This window comes from Osmerus mordax, chromosome 21 (genome assembly GCF_038355195.1).
Source record: "Osmerus mordax isolate fOsmMor3 chromosome 21, fOsmMor3.pri, whole genome shotgun sequence".
Lineage (NCBI taxonomy): Eukaryota > Metazoa > Chordata > Actinopteri > Osmeriformes > Osmeridae > Osmerus > Osmerus mordax.
The window spans coordinates 12,495,614-12,514,422 of NC_090070.1; the positions used below are offsets into that span (position 1 = coordinate 12,495,614).

Below are 18,809 nucleotides of genomic sequence, written 5' to 3' on the forward strand. Positions count from 1 at the left end.
CACTTTGTTTGTCCCTGACCTCTGACCTCCAGGGTCCCAGAGTCTGGAGTGAGCTGATGAAGTCACACCATCCCTATGGCAACCAGCTCAGGCTCTCTCATGTCTCCTGTCTTTTTGTTTAAACCCTGGAAATGATGACAGAACAACCTGCATATAAATAACTAGAAGCTTTAAATTGTGGGTTATGGTTTATGAAGGTTTGCATTATATAATTCTTAATTTCATACTAGGGAATATTGGGAACACTGGGAAATAAGTATAGCCTACTAAATAAACATACTACTTTTCCTTTAACTTACTCACTTATCTGGACCAAAAGCAGGGATTAATTGTGTAATAATCAAGGCTTGATGAAATTTTACTAAAATAAAGAAGTGAAAACTATCGAGTCATTCATATTCATTAGAATAGACTCTTTCATCCATCATCAGATTTATTCGCTGCAAACCTCAATTACAGGCGTCAACCACAGTTTGTTAGTAGAGGTTATTATTAACAATCAACAGAGATGGAAATAAAACTCAAGCAGCAACTAATACTGTTTTTATATTATGTCAAAATAAATATTCAAGATCGGTTCAAACTAGAATACGTTTCTCTTCCTAGTTCAAAACTGTAGATCTCAATGTTTACACTAAAAAGCAGTCTTTACCGTAACTTCACGTGACATGACACAAATAGGATACATGTGTTCGGCTTCTCTAATACTAACACCCACAATAACAATAGGTGTAGCTATCCATCTGTAGATTGAAAAATAGATGCTTATCTTTTCACTACTTGTTTAACATACAGATGTAAAGATACAAAGATAACATCAATTATGATTACATCTTTATTACATATTCAATTACCTTATACTTGCAAACTATTTCTCTGAATGAGAGATGTGGGGTTGCTAAGAACTGATAAAAACAATGACCTAAAATCACCACAGATAACATGGAAAATGTGAATAGACATTTTGGATAGTGTATTAATTTGAAATAGACTTCTTAATCAGTTTTTAAATAATTTAGGTGACTTTATATAAATAATTAACTTGTTTGATTCAGAAGTTCTGACGTTGTCACATCCTAACTCTCGGTCCCTGCAAAACAAAGAAAGACATGTCGTCTGTTAGTCAAAATCTGACGGTAACTTTCAAAGTTTCTGATTGGTCAGTGACTGTCATCCTCACATGCAATTGGTCCAAAGGTGAGAGGTGCCAGGGTTACAGTTGGGGTCACTGAACGACGTTTCCTGGCTGAACAAGACTGTGGTGACAGATAGGTGATGCAGTCATATATGTGTGTAATGTAGTTACATGCATTTAAATTTACATTACATTTACATTTAGTCATTTAGCCGACGCTCTTATCCAGAGCGACTTACAGTAAGTACAGGGACATTCCCCCGAGGCAAGTAGGGTGAAGTGTCTTGCCCAAGGACACAGCGTCAGTTGGCATGACTGGGAATCGAACTGGCAACCTTCGGATTACTAGCCCGATTCCCTCACCGCTCAGCCACCTGACTCCCCGCATTTATGTATATGTTTGATTATTATTTATCCAATTTCTGTATTTAATAATATTTCTGTCTCAGGGAGACCAGGGAGGAGGGTGGGAGGACTCACAGGAGAGCAGGAGGAGCTCCTCTGGTCACACAGGTTGAGGCTGCAGTGCAGGTAGATGTCCCTGTAGTCCCCCTGGAACAGGAACAGCAGCGCAGAGAAGCGAGCCTGGCGGGACAAGCCACTCTCATCCACGGTCACCTGGCGACGGTCACTAGGGCAACTGGAGGACAGGGAAGAGGCCGCACATTATATATGTAAACAAACCAGATACACACAAGGTCACACACATGCACACACACACACACGCATGCATGTGCACACACACACACGCAAACACACACACACCCTCACACACACACCGACACACACCCATTCTGGATGAGGTAGTATCTCATGAGGTCCGCAGGTTTGGATGAGTGGGTGGCGTAGCAGTCGTCCAGGACAACCACGAAGCGTTCCGTCTCCTTCTCGTCCACGGACACGCCCACGTGCAGGACAGAGCCCACCGCCATGGTGACGGGGCCCATGGCGTAAGGCTCGGTGTAGTTGGCGTTGTGGAACAGGGTCATGGACGCCTTGACCTTTGAACCCTGGCCGACAGCAGCGGATTTCACGCTGCATGGCGTCAAAAGAAAAGATGTATAAGATCGAGGGTCTACGATACAGGAAATCCCCTCTGAGACAGAATGTGTGCATGTGTGTGTGTGTGTGTGTGTGTTTGTGTGTGTGTGTGCATGCAAATGTGTGTGTGTGAGTGTGTGTGTGTGTGTGTGTGTCCACCTACGCCAGGTATGGTCGGATAGCCACACCCAGACTGGAGTCTGTCTCCAGAGGATACGAGCAGGAGAACGGGACGCTCAGGGGGCGAACAAAGGTCACGTTGCCTACTGGGTAGACAAACAGACTGTTGGAGTAGATGGCGTGGCTGCCGTTGGTCTGGTGAGGGCAGAGGAGAGGATGAGAGTTTGAAGGAGCCAGTGTATGGTGATCAGGGGTTGGAATGCAAAGAGGTACAAAAGGGTGCATCGATCTCGTTATGGGTTCAGGTTTTAGTCTCTGTTAGTGACCATATTACCACTTAGTCATTGAAAGCCAGCATGTCACAATGTTATAGTTTTTGTTCTATATGTCTGTCTGAGGAACATTATCGCCTACAGTTACACATCACAACTGCTTCACTGTACAGCGCTACAATTTTTTGGGGTCAGGGTTAAAAGGTTGGGTATAATCCTCAGTAACTTGGCTCTCACCCTGAGAGTGGTTCCACAGCTTCCCTCCCTGCGCTCCACCTGGTACCACACCGTCCCGTCATGCTCCTGGTGGGCGGAGCAGCGGGGGTCGGCCAGGTGAGCAGAGGAGGAGTCCAGGCCGATGGCTGCCAGGTGAGCCTTCACCAGCCCCACCTCCAGCGCGCTGGGACCACACACCATCACAGGAACAGGTATAGAGGGGTTCTCTGGAGGAGAGGGGGAGGAGGAGGAGAGACAGGGGAGGAGAGGAGTAGGAGGAGGAGAGGGGGAAGGGGAGAGATGGAGGAGGACAGATGGAGGAGAGGGCAAAGCACAGGAGGAGGGAGGAGAGAACAGGACACTTTAAGCCAACCGACATCAAAAACAACGCCATGACCGAGGCGATGTCATCATGTCAGTAAACCAGGAAGTATACCACGAATGCTAAAGCTGGGCGTGTCCAGGGCATGTCTCACCTGGTCTCTCACATGTCCAGGTGACACCATCTTTGCTCAGGCAGACCTCTCCCTCTTTACAGCTCACACACATCATTTTCCCCGTTGTCATGTCAACTGGTGGTGTCGTCAACGTGACACCTTGTGTTGTGGTTGTGGTTGTGGTGGTTGGTGGCTGTGTTGTGGTTGTGGTGGTTGGTGGCTGTGTTGTGGTGGTTGGTGGCTGTGTTGTGGTGGTTGGTGGCTGTGTTGTGGTTGTGGTGGTTGGTGGCTGTGTTGTGGTGGTTGGTGGCTGTGTTGTGGTGGTTGGTGGCTGTGTTGTGGTGGTTGGTGGCTGTGTTGTGGTGGTTGGTGGCTGTGTTGTGGTGGTTGGTGGCTGTGTTGTGGTTATGGTGGTTGGTGGCTGTGTTGTGGTTGTGGTGGTTTGTTGCTGTGTTGTGGTTGTGGTGGTTGGTGGCTGTGTTGTGGTTGTGGTGGTTTGTTGCTGTGTTGTGGTTGTGGTGGTTGGTTGCTGTGTTGTGGGGTTGGAGTCCACAGCTGAAACATAGATTGACGGACGACACAAATGACTGCATTAGTAAACGAATGACAGAATGAAAAAGCAGATTGACGAATGCCTTCCTCCTGACCTGCACAGTAGGCAAAGTAGCATCCTGGAGGCGTGACAAACTTGTAGACATAGTAGTTCCCTGGGCAAGCTTTGACATGGATGGGCTGGGACTGAACCCAACAGCATACCCCTCTGAAGCTGGCACACACAGCGCTCTTGACCACCTGGACACACACACACACACACACACACACACACACACACACACACACACACACAAAAGCACACAAATTATAATGCAGTCAAAATATAATAAAGCTATAATGGGATGGATGGATACTTTAGGAATTCCCTAAAGGATATTGTGGGTTAGTGTCAGGGTTGGGGTTAGGTTTGGGGTTAGGGCTAGGTTTATGGGTAGGGTTGCAGCAGGGTTAGGGGTTAGGTTTGGGGTTGGGGCTAGGTTTATGGGTAGGGTTGCAGCAGGGTTAGGGTTAGGGGTTAGGTTGTATCTTACCCCATCGCTGAGCTGCGGGTTTGGGAACGCCAACCAGAGAGGAGCCTGGGTGCCACACATGAACTGCTCCACACACTTGTTGGGCATGGACACGCTGGCGTTGCCAACAAACATGCGGTACCAGCCGTCCCACGCCACAAAGCGATCGCAGTGCCGGTCCTTAGGGGAGGACGGGTTGTTGGTGGCACGCCAGGGGTCGTTCAGGACGGTGTAGGTCTGGCATGGGTCGGCACACTGCTGTACCCCGTTGATGGTGAGGCAGTCCTGGCCGGGCGGGCACTGGTAGAACCCGCAGGTGAAGGTCACATGGGCCTGGTTGGAGCTGGAGGTGAGGGCGGCACGGCGGGCGCGGAGGTGGGGGGCGGGAGGGGCGTGGGCGAGGAGGGGCGAGCAGGTGAGGCCGTCGCCGGTGAAGCCGCTTTTGCAGACGCAGGAAACTGATTGGCTTTCTGAGGCCACGTCCTCTCCGGGGTGACCTGTGACGGGCGCCGTGTGACAGTTGGCGTGCGGGTGACAGGCCTCACAGCTGGTGATGATCACGCCTGTGGAGAGTGGAGACAGGGTTAAGTCTGGTGGTCACGTGCCTGGGCTAGAAAGGAGGATAGAGAGAGATACAGAGAGAGATGGAGGACAGAGAGAGAGGAAGGGAGGGAGGGAGGTGGAGAGATAATTAGGAGGGAGGGAGAGGAAGGGAAAGACAGAGGAGTAGAAAGGGAGGGGAAAGGGAGGGGCAGAGAGAAGAAGGTATAGAGATGGAGGGAGAGGGAAAGAGAAAACGAGAGAACGAAGGCAGAAGGCTGCGGTCATCCACCACCAACTTTGCACATTTTGCACTATGCTGCCCTATTTTGCTGCCCTATTTTATTTTATTTTATATATTTTGTAACTTTTTATATTTATATCTATTTTATTAGCTCTTTAGTTATTGTTAGTATTAGACTTTTTAAATTGTATTTATACATTCAACTTAAATAAAATAAAAAAATCTGTATATGTTTATTGTATGCACCTTCCGGCCACAGTAAATTCCGTCTTTGTGAAAACTTAAATGGCAATAAAAACTAATTTTGATTCTGAGATAGAGACGATGAGAAGAGAGATAGGGAGCAGAGAGATACATGTTGAGCAAGAGGGGAAGAGAGAATGAGTGGCAGATAAAAAAGGAAGAAAAACCAGAACAGTGGATAAACATTGGGGGAGAGAGAGAAGAATGCAAGGAGAGAAAGGAAGATCGATAGGTAAAACCAGTTCCTTACCTGAAGTGTATTTGATGTTAACCAGTACCAGTAAAGGTACCAGCAATACCAGTGAAGTTATTGTCCACATCAGAGAGTTGTTGATGACAAGGAAGGAAACTTTAAGGCAAAACTGCAAAGCAAATAAAGCATTACATTTATTTATCCAAGTCCTTATCTATTTCCTTTTATATTTTCTTAAAATATGCAAAACATTCCAGAGCAGAAAAATAATTTATTGATTAAACGGATTATGCAATCACATGTGAAAAACATATATCTAAAGTTATAATAGAATCGTAAAAATATTAACCATATGTAAAAACACATTGAATTATCTGAGAAATGTACATACTTCACTGGCAAAACTAAATTAAAAATTCAAAGATTGTTAAAACATTAAATTAAATTAAAAGAACAAAACAAGAAACTGTTCTTTTTTATCAAAAAAACTGTAACAAAAGTCAGGCTACAAGACGGCCAGACTTACCTGTCCTTGGATATGTCTGTTTGTAGCACACCTGGGCCTCTCTCCTTTATACACACAGGTGAGTGAGGAGATGAAGAACAGATGAGAGGGAGGGTCATGTGACAATGCATTCCGAAGTGAAAATTCCGCACAGGAAGTTGAATCATGACCACCTTTTATGGTTCAGGCACGAACAACGTCATCATTACCTTCTGCAACCATTCAATCTTTTCTGTTATTGAGCCAGAGTCTATATGCTTTGGAGGGTGGGGAAGGATAAATTAGATGTTATATATCGAATTAAGGCTACTTATGAGAAAAGCTGCAAAGACCTGTATCAACAGGCGAGGCTGTAGATATGTGGCACAGTGCAAACACTGTGAGAATTATGGGATGTTAATGATTTTACCACTCAAGACATTCTCGTTGACCTCTCACACTTAAGACATTGTCAAAAGAACAATGGTCTGTGTGTAGAAATGACTGGTGAGTATCTTGAATACACCCTATCCCACGGTGTTCCCACGGTGATGACTTTGAAGTCCGTGAGCCTCGAGTCTCTAACTTTGAGTCGTTCTAATACTTACATAATTGTGACATCAAACTCAGATCTCTCTTTCTTTCTCCATCTCTTTCTCCCCCCCTCCCTCTCTTTTCCACTCTCTCCCTCCATCTCTTTCCCTCCCCTTTTCAATGTCTCTCTCTCTCCCTCTCCTCCCCCCTCTCTCTCTCTCTCCCTCTCCTTCCCCCTATCTCTCTCCCTCTCTTCCCCCCTCTCTCTTTCCCTCTTGGTATTGGTATCAACTAATTCACCCAGCCAGTCCTATATCAGCCAGACATTACACAACCTTCTACCAAGAGAAAAGGCATCGGATTCTCACACAAAACATGGGCTGACTGAGCCAGCACGTCCACTAATGTGAGCACTGCATTGCTAACAATATCAGGTGGTCCTCCTAAACAAGTTTACACAAAAGGGAGTGCTATGTGTTCTGGAACGCAGAGTGTCAAAGGCAAGTTCAGCCCTTCAGGGAGAAACGCCTCGCTTCATTATGCCAGACATATTCTTAAATTATTATTTTTTACGGAAAGATATTAATATATAATTTATCACTGATAGAGACCACAGGATGGTAACTTGGTTTAATGTTTATAGTATATTTATGTTTTACAAAAACTGTACTTAGTGAAAATATGACGTGTGACCACAATAAAAATCCCATTCCAACAAGCAAAAACACAAACAGTCGTGTGTTGTTGCAACTGTAGTCCCAAAGATTGTGGAGTCTCTGTGTCTGTGTTTATCTGAGCAGTTTCTTTCACCTTTACTCCAGCAGGGTGTCACTCACACACAGGTGAAACACTGAGTCAGTCTCTCAGAAATGGGAGCCCTGCCATAGCAAAACAAAAGAGCATAACAGTTCAATGAAAAACGAACAAATGGAAAAACAATACGTAATAGCATACAGGTGCGACCAATATAAACAAATACAGTCATAAAAAGACTATGAAAGAACGAACAAGCAATCAAATGTCAAACAATGAGATAAAATTAAACAACTCCTTACTCAGTTCCTGAACCATCGTTTACTGCCACGTAAATTCATGTTGAGACATTTTCATCCCGTAGCTACACCAAGATATTAAAACAAATTGTTCTAATAGTAATGCATTTTTTTTTCTTCTATTTTTTCTGTGTAACGTTTTAATGGTTTGGTGTAAGAATTTGTAGTCAGTGTGTAGAGTTTAGCAAAAATAGCCCATAGTTTCAAGAAAATGCCTTTGCAATCAGTAAAAACAGTTATTCATATAATTGTATCATTTTAATATTTTCATTGATTCATCGCTATAGATACCTTGAATGTACAACTGTAGATTATTACAGTACATTGCTTTGGTAGAACGCTGGAAAAAAATATCAACTTATGCTTAACTCAATCAAATCTGTTATTATTATTGCTAATACAGTTTTTTTCAAATGCTTACACACATTTTTTTTTACTTGTCCTCTTTTTTTCAAAACTTGAAATTCAAAACACAAATCCAACAACTGCACACACAAAATGCAAAAGGTCTCGCTTCTCTTGCAAAATGAAGCACTGCATTCAAAATATCACAAACACGTCTCAAAAGCACACATTTGTCTCATGTTGCAAACACTTTTGCCATTATATTACATTTTTGGATATATCATATACACACAGTTATTCAAAACCTAAAGCTCCTCTTTCATGAGATCCTTTGTACATTTCTGTACAAGATACACAAATTCAAGTACAAGATTGAATGTACAGTTATTTCCGATTGCTTACATACAATAATTTTAACCTCTTAATATTCCTGTTAAATGTGCCTAAAAACGCCTAAACAGCATACCCAAAGTAAATTGGAAGCTGTTCTTGAACCATTTGGAGTACATGCATGTAAATGATCTCTTTTGAAAGCTGACGCTCTGAAGTTATGTCCCCTGTTGTCAGGACCCCTGTCAGTCCTACTAGTGTTGAGTAATAGAAGCTTGAACACAAGGAAAGTGAAAATTTCTATTTCCGCCTACATTTTGTTTTGAAAACAGAGGCCTGAAGAGGCCTAGGTATTAGCTGGAAGACTAAATTGGACCACAGGTTGAAGCCTTACCCAATTCAAATCAAAAGTCAAACATAATACCACAATATATTCATATTTGACACATGTTTTTATAAGAGTACATCCATGCATTTTCTAAAAGGGCCTTTTGGAGACTCCAAAATGACCCTTTGTAACCAAGGTCAAATACTCAGGATAAAAGGTATTATTTTTCATAATTGTTATCTCTAATGAAAGGTGGTACTTAGAACTATCATATATAATAGCTAAATCCCTAATTAGTATTACTGAAACACAAAAATTGAAGCATGAACACATTGGAGTGCTTTATCTGATTCCCAGGATTGGCGCACAAAGAAAACTGATTCTGTCAACCATATTGCGCAATCGACTTTTATTTTGACGGCTCCACAGACACATACAAATGAGGTATTGGCATTTTCAGCTAGCTGTCAGCTACAAGGCTAACGAGCTCATTTCAGACGGGCGGGGGGGGTGGGGGGGGGGCAGGACTCACAGACCTAGTTGGCTTTAGAGGGCTGTCAACGGGGCATGGAAGCTCCTATTGGGTCAAACAAGGTGTCAATCAAAAGGGGAGGGTTCAACGGACATTTTGATGCCTTCATATTGTAAATACTCCGTTGCTAACCGGAGAAAAGAACACTTTTATGTGAACAAGTTGTTTCTTCTGTCGGCTAACTTGCATAATGAAACAAAGGATAATGGCTATTCATGAAGTAAAACATTGTATTTGGACGAATTACTTTACATGGTTAGATACTTTGAACCCTTGGGACTGTAAGCAGATCAAGTTTTGATGGCATGATTTGCACACCTGGACCTATTTGAACCACTTAGGGTGAGTAAAACTTTTTTCTTTGGCATTGTTGAAGGAATGTTCACCGGAAAAAGACGTTGACTTTGCTTGCTATTGCGACTTGATCTTGAATTGGTTTATTTCAATGGAAGCACAAGAATCGTAGCTTTCCAATGATGTATAACATGTGTAGCGTCTAAAAAATATATTTGTTAGAATTTAGTGCGTCTTAACTGAGGAAGGGGGGGGCAGCATTTTTGTAACGCGGGCGAAACAGTAGCGTAAAATAACACACAGTTAGTGAAACCTGACACTCAAGGAGCAAAACAGAAGCCCAGACCTGCACAACTATAAGCACATTCTCATCCTCACACTATTTGCAAAATACTACACACAGTGTTTTGCAAATCACTAAACACACTTTTCTACATTAGACACATACATTTAAGATTATGTCACTTCATTGCGTTTTTTAGACACTGCCTTGTAAAATGCCACACATGTTAACGAATGGATCAAACACGGGCGTCAGGTGTACAAGCAGTGCTAAACTGTAAACATACGAATCAGGGGTAAGCAGGGCAACAGGTCAGTGTATCTGTCCTCACCTGTCCTCATCAAAAATGGAAGGCAATGTTGCAGGAAGAGGGAGAGTGAGGATGAGAGGGGGAGCCCGTGGAGGAAGAGTGGTAGGGAGAGGGAGAGGTAGACCTGAGGCTGTGGAAGAATAGGGCCAAATTTACAGTATCTAATGAAATTCGAACAACATTGAACATTGGTTGACCATATTGTGAACCATGGGGCAACATTGAGAGAGGCTGGACAGAGAGTTTAGCCCAACCTCAGCAGATATACTGTTGCAACAGTAATTTGGACATTTTGACATGAGCACAGATGAAAACTACTATTCTCTACTGTCTACAGTACAGTAAAATGTAGCATACTATATGCACTACATCAGTACTTTGTACACATTCACAGCAGTCCATGATTGAAACAATGTCCTGTATTTCATTTGCTGAATACTTTGTCTCCACAAATGTATTTGCTGTGTTTACAGTATGTAGCCTACTATACAGTTTTCAATTTGAAATATGTTCTGATTTTCTGCGAAAAACACATCTTTACGTAGACAATGTGGAGAAATACAGTAAATATTTTCAGCAGTGTGCAGTACTAGTCTTGTGTGTTGTGTTTGGTCAACATATTCATGTACTTGTACGTACTCTACTGGAACAATATCTCTGACAAGCAGGTTATGTCATTAGAAAAGAATAGTTAGTGTAAAAGTGTTTTCAATTTTGCACTACAGTGTGTAACTGGATCAAACAGAGTCCAATTTTATTAACCATGTGTGTGGCATATGGTGACAGAAATGGTCACCATATGACCATACATGATTGTATAGTTTTGAACAAAGTGTTTCATTCTGCAAAAGATTGGAGCTGCTACTTGTGTGTCTAGTTGTGTGAATCATGTGTTGTGTTTTGACAAAGTGAGCCCTGTTTTCAAAGTTGTGCCTAAGCAATTGGAAAAAACTGTAAATGGCAGAGATGAATGAAAAATTCATGGTAAACACGAAAACAAGATTGAAAACAAACTTATTTTTTTTACCATAAGCATTTGTGGTTGTGAATACAGTAGTACACAGTACAAAAGAAAGAGTGTAGTAGGACAGAAACCAAACCTAATTTTGAAAAAGGTGATTACGGAATGGTGTGTCTGTGTGTGCCATGAACTGTAGCACACAGTTCAATATTTTCTACAATATTGTCAGAATGTCTTCTTACAGTCACTGTACTGTTGCATGGTATGATACAGTAATCCACCAGACTGTAACCAATCATGCAGTGCACTGCAGTCAACGGATGCATGGGTGATAAAATATATGTATGTGTGTAGTATAACGTGTGTTGTACTGAAACAGCTATTATGTGTACATTAGAACATGTGTGTATTACAGTATATTGTTACATACCTGTTATATTTTCTACAGTAAAGGTTCAAATTATACCTACCACTGTAAATCAACTCAAATTAGGCTATTTATAGGCCTGTTCTAAAGCCATGATTGGTTGGTGTTGAGTAAAGCCATGAGTGTTTGCACATGTGAGGAGTTAGTGTGAGGCACTGATGAATTAGTGTGGCATTTAGATTGGTTGTGTTTTAAAAAGGAAATCAAGATGCTTCCCATTAGAATTTAGTGTGTTACGTGGAGAATTTTGTGTTGTGTTTTGCAAAAAGTGTTTTATGAAATTAAAAACTGAGTCTAAGGCCCAAAATGTGCGTATGGTTTTGCAGATTTGAGGTGTGGTTCTGGTTTTTGAGTGTCAGGTTTCAGAAATTGTGTGAAAAGTAAGGAATTTGTGTGTAAGCATTTGAAAAAAAACAGTATTTTATTGTCATGTGCATAAAAACTATGGGAAATATGTAAAAACAATCTTTTGACATCTCAAAATAACCACCAGGGGGAGCTCTTGGACAGGGTTTAGGAGATCAAAGGTCATCAGCTCGCAGTGTGTGAGAAAGAGAGAGACAGAGACAGAGAGAGAGAGAGAGAGACAGAGAGAGAGAGAGAGAGAGAGAGAGAGAGAGAGAGGCAGAGAGAGAGGCAGAGAGAGAGGCAGAGAGAGAGGCAGAGAGAGAGAGGCAGAGAGAGACAGAGAGAGACAGAGAGAGAGACAGAGAGATAGACAGAGAGAGACAAAGAGAGACAAAGAGAGAGAGAAAGAGACAGAGAGAGAGACAGAGAGAGAGAGAGTGTCCAGGCTGGTAAAGGGTCATATTAATAAGGTTTACGGCTGCCCTACTTGGCACAGGGACACGGAGTACCCTGGCAGCCCGATCCAAAACGCTGGGTAGAGGGGCTCAGAGAAGGTGGTGTTGAACGTGTACAGGTGGGTCATCGTGTCAGAGGAGACCCTGTAGAAGGACACGAGTCCAGCCGGCCAGTCCAGGTAAACTCCTACTCTGCTGGGTACTGGTAACCATGCAGCAGGGAGGTAAGTCCGTTGATGATTGTGCCACATGTATGGCCCAAAATTAGAGCACAGGAGACACCAGGACTTGTCATTATCTCCAAGGCTGCAGGCAGAAGTACTCCCTTTCCTCTGGATGCTTCCATATGTGACTCCTACCAATATCCAGTCCCCTTTCCACTCCACCTCCCAGTAATGGCGTCCAAACAGACTATCTGTACACAGCACCTGCTCCTCCTCATCAAACCTCTCTGAGCTATGGGGATACGGCTGGTCCTCCTCCACCAACTCCACCCTCCTGTTGTCCTCAGACAGAGAGAGGCCTCTGTAGGCTGTGTTTCGGTCGAATGTGAGGTACTTGTCATCTAAAGAACAGAGGGGACAGGCTGGATCAGAACTGTGTGTGATGGTACCAGGAGAAATGTATGTTTAAGTGTATGTATGTTTGCGTGTTTCACTATTTGTGGTGAAAATGGTTACATTTGATTTAAGACAGCACTTACACTGCTTAATAAGATGTGGTTTTACCCAGATCTCCTCATTTTGGTCCACACTGTAGGAGACACAAGTACGGACAGTAAGAAACACACACACAAAGATCTCATCTTCTGCTGTTGCAGACACATGAAAAAAGGATTTAAAATAAAATACAGAGGATCTTAAAACAGTAAGTTCCTCACTGACTATATAGACTGACTCATAATTATAGAATTATTCATGGGATAATGCACAAACTGTGCATTACACATAATGTATACAGTCTACTGTATGAATGTGTCATCAACCAAAACTAACTTGAGTTTCTTCAGTCTCGAGTTTGAATCTTTCAGTTTCTTCGGTCCTATGTCTCCTATGTGATTGAAGCTCAGGTCCAACTCTCTCAGGTAGCGGTTTGAGATGAGAGCTGAAGCCAGAGAAGCACAGCCTTCCTCTGTGACTCCACAGAACGACAGCCTGCAGAGAGAAGTTATCAGGACGTTACAACACTGCTGCCCTCTGCTGGTGGGTGTTGTTGACATCACTGGGTACATTGTTGAGAGACATACATTTACTTCTTCAACATGGTCTATGTGTCCCTGTCTGGTTCCATGTGTGTCTGATCACTGACCTCAGGATCTTCAGTCTACAGTGTGGACTCTTCAGTCCATCAGAGAGCAGCTTCACTCCTGAATCCTGCAGGTTGTTGTGACTCAGGTCCAACTCTCTCAAGTGGGAGATGGAGATGAGAGCTGAAGCCAACTCCCTACAATAGTTTTCTGTCAGGAGGCAGCTGTTCAGCCTAAACAAGAGATGTTAAATGTATCAGTGATTAAGTGACAAACATGTTATGTCTGTTTTTGAACAGACATAATGTCTGTTTTTGAACAGACATAACCAAGTTTGAGAAGCTCTAATAAAACTGAACCACTCAAAGCACTAATCTTACATTTCCTTTGGGGTCAATGAAGGACATTTTATTTAATTCATTTGGATCTAAGCTACTTACCTCAGTAAACTCAGTTTAGATGCTTTCAGGCTGGCAGCAATATCCATCAGTACTTCATCGCCACCAGAGGGAAAAATATATCCCAGGTGCAGCTCTCTCAGAGGACAGTCTGGTGACTGGAGGAAGGAGGCCAGTGATGCACAGTCCTCATGTCTGAGATACATGTCAGTCAGTCTGTAGAAACACAACATTCACGTGCTGCAGTGTGGTGAATTAAGACTGTTGACTGGTCTCCTAGCAACCAGGATTCACATCACATCTACATCTCTGTCATACCTGTCATCTATTATTATCACATCTCCTCCTCCCGATGCCTGCAGCGTTCAGATCACATCCTCACAGACCCTTCCCACCCTGCCCATTATCTGTTCCCATTACTCCCGTCAAGGAGAAGGTTCAGATCGACCAAAGCGCGCACCTCCAGAATGGCAAAGAGCTTCTATCCTCGTGCAATAAGGCTTAGCACAAGCCCCCATGGACTGCACTCTTACATTCTATCCTGCAACTATTGATGAACCTCAATGTATATTTATTTATCTATTTATTAATTGTTATTTCTTATCATTTATATGTGGCAGTTAATGTCCACAGCAACTTAAGTTTTTAGCTGTCTGTTGCTGCCTCTACTGTCTCGTTGTTTTTGTGACAATGACAAATAAATGTATTATTATTATTATTACCTCTGTGTTTCTTGTGATACATAAAGATGATACTCCTTATGTGTTTACAGATCATTTTGTAGTGTTTACTCTACTTTGTATGTAATCCATACAGCCAGTGATGTACTACATGTAAGGTGTGGTGAGGGGCGTGTTTGGAGATACACTGATTCGCTCTGCTGAGTAGAATTTGTCAGGATGGAAGAATGACCACAAATGTTTTCGATGAAATGCATGAAAACCCCTGACAAAGGCACTGACCTCAATATCTCCAGCTTACAGTGACAATCTCCCAGGGAAGCGAAGACATCACTCAGGTCACCGCCACCAGTCAGTTTATCTTCTCTGAGGTCCAGTTCTCTCAGATGAGAGTCCGGTGACTTGAGGGAGGAGGCCAGTGATGCACAGTCCTCTCGACTGAGATCCATGTCATTCAGTCTGTAGAAACAAACATGGTTAGTGCATTTTACCCATAGCCCTAACCCCCACAAACAATGGGTTAGCTTGTTTCTAACCCTAACCCTAGCCCTAACCCCCACAAACAATGGGTTAGCTTGTTTCTAACCCTAACCCTAGCCCTAACCCCCACAAACAATGGGTTAGCTTGTTTCTAACCCTAACCCTAGCCCTAACCCCCACAAACAATGGGTTAGGTTGTTTCTTACCCTAGCCCTAACCCCCACAAACAATGGGTTAGCTTGTTTCTAACCCTAGCCCTAACCCCCACAAACAATGGGTTAGCTTGTTTCTAACCCTAACCCCAAGAAACAATGGGTTGCACCGGTTGCAGCAGTGATGCTCAAGATTTAAATCCGATCTCTAACTGGCCAATGTGGCTAATGGGGAGACAGTACAGTGTCAGTTTGAAATCAAAACTTGAGGTGATGGATGCTGTAGCTCAATGGTAGAGCAACACAAGAGGGCACAGGTTCAAAACCCTTCTGCGAGTTGCTTTGGAGAATATCGTCTGCTAAATGAACACTTCACAAACACTCACATGGCCTTTCTGCTTTTCCTCACAGCAGGGATCATTCTCTTGCGCCAGGCATGCTGCCACAGGTCCAGCTCTTCCACCCCGCCCTGACACAGCAGGAGAGCGTTGGCCAGTGCCGAGCACCCGTCTAGCGACAAACTATCATCATCTTGTGCGAAGAGGAACTTGTGAATGTCCTCATGCACTGAGATGTCTTTCATCTCAATCAAGCAGAGGAAGAGGTTGATGTATATGTTAGATGAGAGATTCTCTACGTCTGGCTTCCTGAGGTATTTCCTCATCTCCTCATCAGTCTCTGAGCTGTCCTCTGTCTGGGGCAGAAGGCCTTGTAAGAGATTCTGGTTGGACTCCAGTGAGATGCCAAGAAGGAAGCGGAGGAACAGGTCCAGGTGTCCATTCTCACTCTGTAGAGCTTTATCCACAACTCTCTTCAGCAACTCATGCAGGGGCAGCTCTGCAGACACGTTCTCCAGGAAGGACTCCAGCGCTTTGATGTTCTTGGTGACACAGCAGTAGAACACATAAAGAGCAGCGAGGAACTCCTGAAAGCTCAGGTGCACAAAGCAGTACACCTTCTTCTTATACCGCCCACACTCTACCTTCAGTACTTCTGTGAACAGTCCACATTTCACTGCAGCGTCAACATCAAAGCCACATGCTTTAATGTCTTCCTTATAGAAAATTACATTTTTTCTTTCAAGCTGTTGGAACGCTAGTTTAGCCAGTTTCAGAATAAAGTCTTTACTGAATTCCAAGACATCCTGTCTTTCCATGTAGTTTTGCCCTTGGTACTTTTCCTGTGTAACCTCTGTTTGACTGATTAGGAAGTCTACGTACATCTCGGTCAGACTCGTCGGGATGTTTGAAGACTCGTTTTCTCTCAGTCTTTGTAACAGAACTACGGACGTGATCCGACACATGACGGGTATGCAACACATGATGTGGAGACTCCTCGTCGCCTTGACGTGTGAGATGATGGCGTCGGCCAGGACTTCATTGTCACTGAATCGCTTCCTGAAGTACTGATCCTTCTGTTCGTCGTCGAAGCCTTGAACTTCAACATCCAGCAGGTCGAGTTGGATGGTTTTACGAAGGCCCTCTACAATTGCTGAGGGTCGAGAGGTTATCCAGAGGAGAGCAGACTGGAGTAGATTCTTCCTTATGATGTTAGTCACCAGAATGTGAACTGGACATTTCTTTGTGACATCAGACACTCTCTCGTTGTTTGTGAAATCCAGAGACGGTCTGCTTTCATCCAGACCGTCGAAGATCAAAAGCACTGTGTGGTTCTCAAACACCTCCACTACTTCAATTTCATTAAGCTCCGAGTGGAATTCCTTCAGAAGACCCCAGACACTGAGGTGGTCTTGAATCAAATTCAGCTCTCGGAACGGAAGGACGAAGATGAAATCTATATCCTGATTGGCCTCCCCCTCTGCCCAGTCTAGGATGAACTTCTGTACTGAGATGGTTTTCCCGATGCCTGCGATGCCTTTCATCACCACAATCATGACCTCTTTTGTTCGTCCGGGTCGGGGTTTGAAGATGTCGTTGCACTTGATGGGTTTGTCTGATCTTGTTTTGCTAACGGACGTGTACTCGATCCTCCTGATCTCGTGTTCTGGGTTGACCCCTTCACTCTCGCCCTCGGTGATGTAAAGCTGTGTGTAGATGCTGTTCAGTGGCGTCTGATCATCCGTGGACGTCACGTACAGGAACGTATTGCTCTTCAGGAATTGAAACTTCTCCTTTAAACTGGCTTTAAGTTTCAGTTTGACACTGTTGGGCAGGATGGGGGGGGTAGAATGGAGGACGGGGTTATATACTGGGATAGATACATTTTGTTTACAACTTTGTTAACACCATTCTTTTTCTACGACAGTAGTTCCTGTTGTGGTGCGTCAGCCATCTTACCTTTCAATGGAGGCGCTGCAGTGTGGGGAAGCATCTTCTGAAAGTCGGAGAGATGAGCCACATGACAATGCAATCCCACACAATTTATAATTTTAAAATATGATTGAAGGCCTAGCCTGAAGAGGAGGGGTGGTGAGGGGAGGAGGGAGGAGGCGTGGGGAGGAGGGGTGGTGAGGGGAGGAGGCGTGGTGAGGGGAGGAGGGGTGGTGAGGGGAGGAGGCGTGGTGAGGGGAGGAGGGGTGGTGAGGGGAGGAGGCGTGGTGAGGGGAGGAGGCGTGGTGAGGGGAGGAGGCATGGTGAGGGGAGGAGGGGTGGTGAGGGGAGGAGGGGTGGTGAGGGGAGGAGGGGTGGTGAGGGGTTGAAGTTATACCCGTCCTCTGACCCTGTGCAGGAGCTGTTGTGTTGATGTTAACTGAGCCATGGATGATTGTGTGGCTGAATACAGGAGCCGAGATTTTGCTCCCAGACTGAGCGTGGTTGGAGGTCAGAAGAGGAGCTGCTGCACTTTGGTTCTCTTCATTTTTCGTTGTTTCCTTCTCCCCTGTCCCCCTCCTCTCTTCAGATTCCCCCTCCTCACGTCCTCCACATTTGGAACAAGTGTTTCCCATGGCCTGGTCTCCTTACTTCCCTTTCCCTCCCTCTCCCTCAGTCCCTCCCTCTCCCTCAGTCCCTCCCTCTCCCTCAGTCCCTCCCTCAGTCCCTCCCCCTCCCTCTCCCTCAGTCCCTCCCCTATCTCTCCCTCCTTATCTCCCTCTCTCCTTCTCTCTCTCCCTTTCACTTTCTTTCTCTCTCTCTTTGTCTCTCTGTTTTTCCCTCTCTGCTCTTTAACCTGTCCTTACAAGTCATAACACAGTTAAATTCTCCTGAATCCTGCCAGTTTCCTCCTTACTAAACCGATTAAATTCCAGGAATACCTTGCCAGATTTGTGAGTGGGTGTGTGTGTGTGTCTGACTGTGTGGGTGTGTGTGTGTCTGTGAGTGAGTAAGTGTGTGTGTGTGTGTGTGTGTGTGTGTGCAAGTCTGTGAGTGAGTGAATGTGTGTTTGACAGTGTGAGTCTGTGAGTGAATGTGTGTAAGTGTGTGTCGATGTGTGAGTGTATGTGTGTGTTGAGGAGAGGCTGTGTTGTGTCTTCTCTACGTCTGAATGCATCAACAAAGTCCCAGCGTTGCTCTCAGTCTCACCTAGCTGACCGTGAAACAGGAAACAGGAAACAGGAAAGAGTTACTGTAAAGCAACATGGTAGTGCGTGTGTTAGCTAACACCCTCACCGAGATCTACAGAGTGTGGTGTCCTTTAAGAGTGATTAGTGAAAGCTAATGTTATTATGATTATGATTTAACTGCTTGTAGCCGCTGTGAATTATATTT

The 18,809-nt window shown here is 44.2% G+C and overlaps 3 protein-coding genes across 4 annotated transcripts in view; 1 reads left to right on the forward strand and 2 right to left on the reverse strand.

Annotated features, from left to right (window-relative positions):
- Positions 1-68, forward strand: part of LOC136964897 (pancreatic secretory granule membrane major glycoprotein GP2-like) — a 35,326-nt gene extending 35,258 nt beyond the window's left edge. For both annotated transcript variants that reach the window (XM_067258858.1, XM_067258857.1), the window contains exon 4: positions 33-68. In XM_067258858.1, the coding sequence (XP_067114959.1) occupies positions 33-52 (20 nt within the window). In that variant the 3' untranslated portion in view covers positions 53-68. The remainder of the gene's footprint in view (positions 1-32) is intronic.
- Positions 69-1,069: 1,001 nt separating this feature from the next.
- On the reverse strand, positions 1,070-7,594 carry LOC136964971 (pancreatic secretory granule membrane major glycoprotein GP2-like). Its single transcript, XM_067258950.1, has 9 exons — positions 7,579-7,594; positions 4,307-4,848; positions 3,869-3,959; positions 3,381-3,750; positions 2,806-2,968; positions 2,340-2,491; positions 1,925-2,170; positions 1,616-1,775; positions 1,070-1,090 (listed from the first exon to the last, which is right to left on the reverse strand). The coding sequence occupies exons 1-9, from the start codon at positions 7,592-7,594 to the stop codon at positions 1,070-1,072; spliced, it is 1,761 nt and encodes a 586-aa protein (XP_067115051.1).
- A 2,140-nt stretch (positions 7,595-9,734) lies between these two features.
- Positions 9,735-18,049, reverse strand: LOC136965436 (NLR family CARD domain-containing protein 3-like). The gene is made up of 9 exons (XM_067259591.1): positions 17,812-18,049; positions 17,442-17,478; positions 15,531-17,306; positions 14,795-14,971; positions 13,875-14,048; positions 13,497-13,667; positions 13,184-13,342; positions 12,892-12,941; positions 9,735-12,753 (listed from the first exon to the last, which is right to left on the reverse strand). The coding sequence occupies exons 1-9, from the start codon at positions 18,047-18,049 to the stop codon at positions 12,206-12,208; spliced, it is 3,330 nt and encodes a 1,109-aa protein (XP_067115692.1). The 3' UTR covers positions 9,735-12,205.
- Between the last annotated feature and the right edge of the window lie 760 nt (positions 18,050-18,809).

Coding starts and splice junctions, on each gene's coding strand:
- LOC136964971 (XM_067258950.1), bottom strand. Junction 3,960..4,306: donor ACCCGCAGCTCAGCGATGGG/GTAAGATACAAC, acceptor TGTTGGGTTCAG/TCCCAGCCCATCCATGTCAA. Junction 2,171..2,339: donor GCTATCCGACCATACCTGGC/GTAGGTGGACAC, acceptor GACGCCATGCAG/CGTGAAATCCGCTGCTGTCG.
- LOC136965436 (XM_067259591.1), bottom strand. CDS start 18,049: ATGGGAAACACTTGTTCCAAATGTGGAGGACGTGAGGAGGGGGAATCT. Junction 14,049..14,794: donor TGTAAGCTGGAGATATTGAG/GTCAGTGCCTTT, acceptor GTGTTTCTACAG/ACTGACTGACATGTATCTCA. Junction 13,343..13,496: donor TGTAGACTGAAGATCCTGAG/GTCAGTGATCAG, acceptor TTCTCTCTGCAG/GCTGTCGTTCTGTGGAGTCA.